At 49.0% G+C, this 10,410-nt stretch overlaps 1 protein-coding gene across 2 annotated transcripts in view; it reads right to left on the bottom strand.

Moving 5' to 3' along the window:
- Positions 1-1,572: 1,572 nt before the first annotated feature.
- Positions 1,573-10,410, bottom strand: part of MIPEP (mitochondrial intermediate peptidase) — a 101,527-nt gene continuing 92,689 nt past the window's right edge. For both annotated transcript variants that reach the window (XM_054586529.1, XM_054586530.1), the window contains exon 19: positions 1,573-1,806. In XM_054586529.1, the coding sequence (XP_054442504.1) occupies positions 1,709-1,806 (98 nt within the window). In that variant the 3' untranslated portion in view covers positions 1,573-1,708. The remainder of the gene's footprint in view (positions 1,807-10,410) is intronic.

The following is a 10,410-nucleotide window of genomic DNA, read 5'->3' as shown; positions in this document are numbered from 1 at the left end:
CCTCCCTCCCTTTTCTCTTTCCTTCCTTCTTTATTCTACTGATCTTCTTTTTAGCTTATCCTGTTATCATCTTCTTATCCCTGCTTGCTCTTTATGGTTTTCAGCTTCATAAATACCGTGATTTCTCAAATCTCACTCTGAACAATGGGAGCCTTTCTGCATTGTGTTTTACTCCCGTTATGAGATACTTTCCCAAGCTCTGTGCCTGCGGCGAGCGTCCCCCTTCCCCTTCCTGAGGAACGTTTGCGCAGGGGCTCTGTGGAGCTCATCCTCCCTCCTCACTGGCAGTGAGGCGATGCCTGGGAGCGGGCGAGAGTGCCTTCGCAGAGGTGCCTGCGGCTGCTGGGCAGGGCCCACCAACTTCTCCAGACCCACCTTTCAGAGGAGAGCTGGCGCCCGCGCAGGTGGGGCCTTCCTCTCCGGAGCGACACCGGGGATCAGCGGGACAGGGACCGTGAGCAGCCTGATTCCTCGTGCATGGGGCCCCTGCTGCCACACCGCCGAGCCTTGCCCGCCTGGCCTGGCCCTGCTCGGGGTGCAGGGGGCAGCTCTGCCAGCCCTGCCCCGCTTCCTGCCTGAGGGCTGTCTCCGTGTGAGCTGTGGTCTCCACGCTGTCACAGACTGAGCGATCGGCGGGGTGGGGGGTGGTGGTGGTGAGCAGCTGGAAGGGGAATGAAGGGTCGCAGGGGCCGGTGTGACAGCAGCACCCGGGGCGGGGTCAGGGGAGGTGTGTGCTCGATGCGCTGCTGTCCGATGGGGGCCCAGCTTGGATTTCTCCGTGTGAGCAGGGCTGGGGTGGTGGAGAGGAAGGGCCAGTCCCTCGATCCGGGTGCGCCTGGCATGGGTGGTCACTGGCCTGCTTTCGTCTGGTCTCATCCGTTTCTGAGCTTGTAGGAATTCCTCCAGATTCTGTGAATAGGCTGGACGTACATCCTAGTTTTGGGGATTTTTGATCCTGCCTTTTTGCATCGTTGTTGGTTATTCAGTGAGAAGTGAGAGGAAGCTTCTAGCAGATGCCATTTTCAAGTCTATAATTAAATTCTTGACTTTGATGGTGGGAAAGCCCCGTGAAATAATTTCTTTCTGACTGTTGATGCACAATGACAGTGTGCAGTAATGTAAGGCAGATGGGTTTGGGATAAGAACAGACAGGGGGTAAGTCCCAGTCTCCTTACTTAGCAGTTGTTGTATCTCGGCACGCCACTCATGGACTGGGTCTGCACTTACTTTTGTACTTTCACAATCAAGCCAGAGGAGTAGGCGTTTCAGTCTTGTCTGTTCTGAGTCTACGTGCGTATGCCAAAACACTTGCTTTAAAAAAACCCAATGAAGTCAGTTACAATTACTTTGGAAACCGTACTTGGTTTCTTGGGCGTTGTAGCAGACCCCCAACCCCCAAACAAAACAAAACTGCATTTTTAAAGCTTAGATAATGGTCTTGAGAGGGCTGGACTGAGGAGATGTCCAGAACTCTATGCGCTAGTTTTTACTAGCTGAGTGGATTTCATATGTTCAAAAATCTGCCACACAGATTAAAAACCAGCTTAATTAAAACAAATTATTTATTCCAAGTTCCATCCGTTTAAGGTTTTTCAGAAGTTATTACAGAAGTGAACACTGAAATCAGAAACAAGTGTTAACAGCTGCATCATTTACAATAAAGTTAACATCCATATGCCTCTGATTTAGAAGATTCGAGGTATTTCCGTCACTCGGAATCCATGAGGAAAGTTTCGAAGTCTGGGTCCAAGTCGGAGACGAGGGCACTCACAAAGTCATCCACAGAAGGACGCTTCTGCAGCATTCCTGCCGACAAAGACAGCGTCAGCCAACACGTCCAACCCTGGACAACGGGGGCGGGGGACAAGGACGGTTCAAGTCCGCACTCAAGGGGAACATCTGGAGTTCTGAAACCAGAGCGTGGCTCCATACCCTGCCCGTGAGAACAGTACAAAAAGTCACGGGCAGTGTGTAGGTCCTGCAGACATTTATGATTTTAATGCCTTTTTCCTCTCTAATCAAAACTTAGCACAGAGAGTTAGGCCCAAATAGGTTCCCCAAGGGCTTTTATTTTGCAGATAGTACTATAACAGTTGAAGTAATGTTAGAGGACTGAATTTTTAAAGTTATCTTTGACTGAGTTGATTCAGAATTTAATAAGTTTAATTACTTACCAGGTTTCATTATTAAGGTTTATTCACTTTAAAAGCAATCAAGTGTTAATTTTTTCCCCCCCAGAAATCTTATAGAGTCAAGTGATTGGTTTTCCTCTAATTTCCCTGTCCTGGACAACTCCTAGTTTTGTGACTGTGTAACATGGAAGTCACTAAAAACCTCCCGTACTCAGATGTCCTCATCTAATATACCAGGCTGCTATGAGATAAAAGAAGAAGAGGCAGTGGAAAGCAATGAGGTACCATGTCTAGCACATATTAACAATTTAATAAAAAGCTGAATTTACCTCCATTTTTCACTCTGAAGAGAAAGATTCGACCAACCAACCTCGCTGCCCCGACCCCTATTCTTGGCAGGCAACCCTAACTCAGGGCTGACCAGGGCTCTGAATACGGGCACTTAACGTGGGGGATGGAGCCCAGAAATCTAATTCCAACACCGACACATGAAAAGATCACCAGAGTCCGCTATTATCCTCTAAGTCTTTAACGTCATTCAGTGAACATGCCTTGAGTACTTGCTGTGTTAAAAATCAGGCCAGGTCATGGTCATGCAAAGACCAAAGATGAACAGGCAAAGTCGCACAAGATGGCAAGGACATGTCACTAAAGCAAACCTGTGGAACTAGATACATCCAGATGGCGGAAAAAACTAACCTTGATCCCTACCATATACTGTACGTAAAAATTAATTTGAGACGGGCACAGGCCTAATTGTGACAGCTGAAGTTATGAAGTATCTAGAAGGAAATACAGATATCTTCGTGACTTTTAGGGAGGCGACGATTTCTTAGGACACAAAGTAATAACCACAGAAATTGATGAATGTTATCAGACTGAAAAACTTCCACTCTTCAAAGATACCTCACATAATACTGGTATCCAGAATATATCACGAGTCCTTAAACTCGTCATAAAAATACTTTGTAAAAAGTTACAAAATGGAGAAAAGATTGAAGCAGATCTTCACAAGACAACCCATAAACACAAAAACCTAACAGGCACCGAGAAGACAAAATGTCACTGTCCCTGGGGAAAAGAAAGTTAAAACCACACATAGTATGACACCATAGTGTGCCCACCAGAACAGCTGAAAAAGGCTGACAATGGCAAATGCCGACAAGGCTGTGGGCACCTGAGCTGTCACACATCAGTGCTGAAATGACACTCCTTTGGAAAAAGGTCTACTGGTTTCTTATAAAACCAAGCACAAACTTACCCGGTACACCAGCAACTCCATCCTAGATAGCTACCCTGAGGAAATGAAAGCAAGCCGACAGAAGGAACTTCGCCTCCCCACACTGGGAACCACACAGGCTTCCGTGCACAGGATGCAGCTGAGCACGGGTGGTGTGCGCATGCCACGGAACGTGACTCGGCCACGCAAAGCGCTGGCCCGCGAGGCAGGCGAGGATGCAGGTGTGCCTCATGCAGTGCATTGAGTGCCAGAAGCCTTATACAAGGGGGCACGTGCCGTTGGATCTCATTAGTACAGAGTTCGAAAATGGACCACTGAATCTGTGGTGTGAAAATCGAACAGTGGCTGCCTTTGAGAGTAGAGATGGCGAGTGACTGGACAGGGACACAAGGGGACTTTCTGGTGTGATGGCGATATTGAACTCCAGTTGATGCCATGCGTGCAGAGGTGTCCAGGGGTGAAATGTACTGACGTCTGCCACCTGCTATGAACAATACATATGTATGTGTGACCCACAGCATATATATGCTACAAGGATGGGAGGAAAGAATGGGGAGCTGGGTGTGTGGGAAAGCAAACATAGCGAATGTTAACTGTAGAACGTTAATGGCAAGTATATGAGCGCTGACTGTATTATTCATTCAATTCTGTTGAACGCTGGAAAGTTTTCAGCATAAAATGTCCGGGCAAGGGGAAACTGTGGATGTTAGGGACATACAGAGAGCAGCTGGCGGGGGAACAGGAGGGAGGGGAATCCTGATGGGGAGGTTCAGAGGCCGTGGGGAGGGGCTGGAACCTGAGCGGGGCCTTGGCAGGTGGGGACGGTTTAGGTTCGAATCAGGGCCTTCCGGTGGGCAGGGCATCAGGAAGGCCGAAGGCTGGGCAACGCCCAATTCTGGCCTCTGCGTCTCAGGCCGTATCTGAGAAAGCAGCAGCAGCTGCTGAAAGAACATTCCGTTGCTCTGTCTGTATTTGCGACACTGAAGCTCACAATACATCTTTCTTTTTGCAGTAGAACAGTCCTGACGGGTGGGAGGAGACCTCTCACTGGTCCCGCTGTGCTAGTGACGGAAGCGGGGAGACTTTGCGGGTGGGCAGAGCAGCCCCTTTCACATTGCTACTCCAGCGGACACACCGAGGGGTCAGTCTGGTGTCGGGCCTTTCCTGGGTGCCGGGGTTCTTAACACGGAGGCCAGCTGTGGCAAAATGTGCCTTTCAGTCAAACGAGTTACCCCAGCACAACATCGCCTTCCTTTTAGCGTGTGAAACATTCTACAATGACTAGAACTGTCAGGAGCTAAAACCATTTTATTCAGAGTGAATTTATTCAGTTCCGCGTGGCCCTCCTGTACCTTTGATGTGGCTCATTTCAGCTCAACTGACTGCCAAGGTCAACATGGCCTTGCTCTGTCCCTCCCGGCAGACAGCCCTGACAGCTCACATCCTTCTCGGGTTCCCCGTCCGCAGTCGCTTCTGCCTCGCACAGAAGGGCAACTGCGGCCACAACGGAAGAAAAACATATACACTCGGGGCATTTTAAAATAAAATCTGGTCAGAGCTAAGTGGTTTGGTAATTTTTTGTGTGATGTGATTGCCAAGGATGAAGGTTCAGAAAAGAGGAAATCAGAACCAAAGGGATAAAGAATAGCTACCGGGGCAAGAATTCGCTTGGTATATTGTTATCGTATCCTCGCTTTAATTAGGTTTAAATGTTTTGCAAGTGTCAACATGAACTAACTTCTACGTGGAATTAAAAGAAAAGCACAATGTTTTCAAGAAGTTCAACAAATAAGAGAAATTGAGGTTAGCTTTTATATGTATGTGTACAGTCAAAAAAATTCCAAAAACTTTTTTTTCAAAGCTGATACAAATGTCCCTTTTGTCTTCAAGTCTTAGTCTTAAAAAGGGCTATGACTAGACGTGGCATCCCTTGGGAGCCCCTGGGGAAGAGGTTGGAGCTGTTTAGTCCGTAAGTGGGTGGAGTTTACAAACCTATTTTGCTGTGGAAATCACCTAAATGAAGGGGGGTACCTGGACTGATTTTGCCAAATGTACTGAAACCAACGAAGGATGTTACAACTCGGAGCAGGGACGTGCTGATGATGGCGGCAAGGGGCACAGGACAGCATGCGGTGGCCCGCTGCGCACATGGGTGCACGTGAGGGAGGCTGGCCGCGGGGTCTCGACTGCCTGTCCTCTCGGGGCATGCAGGAGACGTAACGAGTAGCTGAAGAATGATGCTTTTATGTATTTTTCTACTCATTTTGCCTGAGGGGCAACAGGTTGATGAACTGACCAGGAAGGATGCACTGATTTTTCACTTAACTAAACAATTAGTTTCTCAAATGAAATGGGAAGCAATCTTATGAAACAACGGAAGGGCTGTTTGGGGCCCTGTTCATGGTCCTGCGGCCTCACCAGAGCGAGGGGCTGCAGCAAGAGCCCCGGGGAGGGTCGGGCGGGGCGCCCTGGGCTTGGACATTGGGGCGAGTGAGGAGAGAGGCACCAACTGGACCTCTGAGAGGCCCAGGGACCTCCCAGACAGGAGGGCTGGCTTCACAAGTTAGTGGCAGTATTTGTATTAAAAAAAGGAGCAGCGTCTGCTCCATGAGAGGCGGCCCCTGGGAAACGGCGCAGGGTCTCTCGGTGACCACCCCTCTTGCGAGCAAGGCTGAGCAGACATCTCAGAGGCTGCTGGGAGCAGCGGCTCTGGTGGTTCTGAGGCCGAGGCCCACCACTCATCCCCAGGCGGCGGGAGCCCTAGAGGCGCCTCTGCCCCAGGGAGGCGCCACCCCGGGAGTCAGCGGAGGTATGGGGGCGGCTCTGTGGGAATGCCTGGCCCTGAGAAAGGGGGTCTTCCTGACACTCTCCCCGCTGGGGCCTCTGACACAGAGGTGCCCTGCTGCCTGGCTCTGGGCAGCGCCGCCCTCCACCCAAGACAGGAAGTCGGCTTGTGCACCAGTCATTGACCAACGTGCCGAGTCCCCGCGTGCCAGACACTGTGCACCAGGGTCTGGGCAGTGAGGCCCAGGCTGACCCGGCTCCGCAGGGTGGCCTCTGGCCTTCCCGAGGACAGGCCGCAAGGGAGAGTGAAGTGTCGCAGCGGAAGCTCATGGAACTGGCACAATGTCATCTACTTTGCCAGACTCTTATGAGGATTAAATAAAATAGTGCACTTAACACCCAGAAGATGCTCCACAGTCGGTACAGTACCAATCAGGTGCGGAGGGTTATGAAACGCTCCCCTACGTTAGGAGCCTGGGGGATGAGGTTGCCTGTTTCCCGGCTCCCCCCGCCGCCCCAAGCTGAATTTCTAAACACTGGCCTATCATTTTAAGTATTTAGGATATTATCATCAAACTTACAATCACAAATATCCAGCGAATAAATTATTGTTTTATTTCCCCCTGCATTTTGCCATCAGCTTTTTATAGGATAAACATTTATCTACTAAAAGAAGGAAACGAAAGATTAATTCCAACAGCAAACCCCATTGTTCTGCTGTGAGCAGCTGGGATGAAAGAAGGGCATCGGGAAGAGGCCACACGGATGAAGGGAAAGCTCTGGAGGTGGACGGCGGTGACGCTGACCACGCAGACTGAGGACATGCAAAACCGTGACCGCCTCTGAACCGTGTGCTTCACAGTGGGGAAAATGGTGCAGTTTGTGTTATATATGTTACCACAATTTTTAAGAGACCGAAATAATAGGACAGAGGCTTTGATGCACCTGGACGGTCCGCTGGGTGCTGCCCCGCCTGCTGCGACCAGGCCGCGACCGGTGACAGACTGTCTCTGCGGGTGTGGGGCGCGGGGACAGGAGGGCTGTGCGTGCCCGACACCACGTTTCCAAAAACACTGTCGCCGTTCATGGCTCTTGTTGAAGCTGAAATAATTATATGTGCCAGTCTCAGCTCAGACTGATTAAAAATTCGAGTACAAAGGCTAGTCTAGCAGTTTGAGGAGTCTCCTTCCAGAGCTGTCTCTCCCAAGCCTTGGGCAACTGCGAGGCGCACCTTCTGTGCTTTGAAGTTTCCCTCTGCTTCCAGGCTGTGGCTGCCCGCACCTTTTTCTGGGGTGGACTCCCACTATCTGCAACCGGTTCCTGAGAAAATGAGGGTACCGGCCAGAAAGTGAAATTCCTGGCCTCCTGTGAACTGAAAAATGGCTCTGGCCCCTAGGCTGGAGTCATAGCTGCTGCTGTTTAAACAGGAGGTTCCGTATCGGGGGTTCCTGATGCCGACCCTGGCGGAGCATCTGCGCTTCCTGCTGGACGGGGCCGCCGCCAAGTGGGGGCCCACGGAGGCGCTCTGTTTACAAATTAGTTTATTTTACTTTCATTGTCTGATTGAGTAATTCCATTTACAATTCCATTTCTGGGTTACAAAACATTGTGCCTTTTGAAGTTCAATGTCTTCCTTAAACAAACACACCCGCCCATTAAACATGTCCACACCCTCTTAAAAATTCAGGGCATTCACAAAAGGAGGCCTGAGCCCTGAGAACGCAGGTGCTCTCTTCCATTCACGTCTTCCAGAAAGCTCTCGCTCTTTCAGAGGCCTTGCTGAGTAAATAGACCAACACGCCAAAGATTAGGGGTTCTGTTTGCTCGGCTATTATTGTGGGCTGCCATTTACCTCTATTACAGAAACTGGGTTGTAATCCTCGAGCCACTAAATTCTAAGCCTGGCTCCACGGGGTCCTTTCCTTCTTTCTTCCTGCTACCCTCCCTGTGCAGGAAAGCAAGGCTTCTGCCAACGGGTGTTGCAAAGTAAAGTGACCAGCGCGGTATTCTTGCCCTCGTATTCAACGAGCCATATTTTGCTGTAAAGCTGCTTTTCTACTCGTAAGGCAATGGACACCTGGTCAGTTCTAGTCAGCGCATGCCACCCTTCGGACCTGTCCCCACGATACCTTGCTCTGTGAACTCAAAAATATTTTCTATGAGCTTCAGCCTGTCCATAACAAGGCAACTCAGTTACCAAAAGCTGTTCAAGAGCAAAGGGGGACATGTGGTGGAAAATGCACATGACTATTTCCAAAGCAAACGGGGCCTGGTGATGCCTGACAAAGAAGTCGAGGGCACCTCTCAGTCCACAGCCGACGGGCAGGAGCGCCTGAGCTGGGGTTCTAGTTCTACCGCTCACTCCTGTGGGAACTCAGAGGTAAGTTATTAAAGGCACCCTTTGGCCTGCAGAGAGACCTCAGTGAGGTGATGTGTGTAAGGTGCCAGCATCTACCTGGCCCACCCAAAGCGCTCACCACAGGTGTTTAGCAGGAGTCACTGTTAGCATGCTCATGATTGTTGCTGTTGCTGCTACTGTTATTCTCTCCTATCTGTTCACCTCGGTACATATAAAAGCAGCAAAAATTAGACCTGGCTGCTATGGCTCAGTGGACTGAGTACTTGCGTGCAAACCAAAGGGTCGCCGGTTTGATTCCCAGTCAGGGCACACACCTGGGTTGTGGGCCAGGTCCCCAGTAGGGGATGCACAGGAGGCGACCACACATGGATTGTTTCTCTCCCTCTCTCCCTCCCTTCCCCTCTCTCTGAAAATAAAATCCTTTAAAAAATTTAAAAAAGAGAAATAAAAGCAAGAGAAATTACTCTTACTGGTTCATGTCCAACAAAGTATTAGTTACCTTAGGAAAACCAGTACTTAGGCTACTGCATTTTAATACTGTTCTGATCCTAAAGTGGAAAGAGCCTGTGTGTGAAAAAAGAGCAAAAGTGAATGTGGTGCTAAAATTTCAATTATTTTGAGTGTACGATTTAAGATTTTAAGAATTTTTTAAGAACTGTTTTGTTTAAGCTGCTTTTAGGAAAAATGTAAATGGAGTTTAGCTGCCCCCCTGACCTTACAGCTTAATCAAACTAAACATACATTTAGTAATGTAAGAAAAGAGATTAAAAAACCAAACACGTGCTGTTTGACATCCCATAAATTATGTGATGGGGTAGAAAAAGAACTTGATAATAGTATTCAAATATTTGAGATATGCAAACTGAGATAAAGGAGGAATTATTCTATTAAAAATACTTTAAAGATAAACTGTTAGGTAAAGAAGAAAATTAGGTTTAGGTATTATCAAAATCTAGTTTAATTATTAGCAAAGTTACATATTAGTCAAAAGGAAAAGGTTTCCTTTGGAGACAGTTGAAAAGACTCAAATAAACACAAGAGGATATCTTGTGAAGTATCTTTTAGGAAATGATCCAGTCAAACCAAGAGAGACTTTCCTGTCTCAGTGTTCTCTGGCAACATTTCAAACAAGAGTTAGTAAGCACATGTCTTCAACTCAGTTCAATTCTTCCACTGAAATGAGCTCTAGATCTCCAGGACCACCACAATTATTTTACTTTCATTGGTGCAGTTTTTTAATGTGACTCATTGGTGGCTCCCAGCATCAGTCCTGCCTGAGTCTCTCATGGCTCCCTGCCCCCCACCCCTCGACCCCAGCTCCATGCCTCAGAGGGTGGACTAAGAATGAGGACCAGGAGCTCTGGAGGAATGACACGCTCTTCTAATCTGTTTGCAGCCCACGGCCCACACCTGTAACCATGTGCTAAGGATGCCATCTGTAAGGATGATTTTCAAAGAAGATTTTAGGGTGATTTCATCAAGCAATCAAAAGAGCTGAAAGAATATTATCTACATTCCTTTTAGAAAGGAGCAAATGTTGACATACTCTAAAAATGGGATTGTCGGTGTATTTCTTGGGATGAGTAGACTGCAAGACATAATATGCCTGGGAAAACCCCACCACCTCAGAGAATGTCGCGCTCCAGAGCCGGGACCTCAGCGGCTGCGCTCACGGAAGACGGCTCATCACACCGACACAGCAAGTGCAACATGGCAGTTTGCTGTGCTGTTCAGAGAAAGTGGTCAAAGTGAGCACTATGCACCCGAAGTCGACAGCAACAAGACAGCCCTCAGGAGCCCGCAGCTCCGACAGGGGCCAGGCCGGGGGCCGGGGGCCAGCAGGGCACAGGCATCGCTGCACGCTGGGATGCCGCCTGCCTGCCAGGGGTCATCCT

Source organism: Pteronotus mesoamericanus, unplaced genomic scaffold (genome assembly GCF_021234165.1).
Source record: "Pteronotus mesoamericanus isolate MK-2021 breed Mesoamerican mustached bat unplaced genomic scaffold, CSHL_Meso_final contig_94, whole genome shotgun sequence".
Lineage (NCBI taxonomy): Eukaryota > Metazoa > Chordata > Mammalia > Chiroptera > Mormoopidae > Pteronotus > Pteronotus mesoamericanus.
This window is presented reverse-complemented; position numbering and strand designations above follow the sequence as displayed.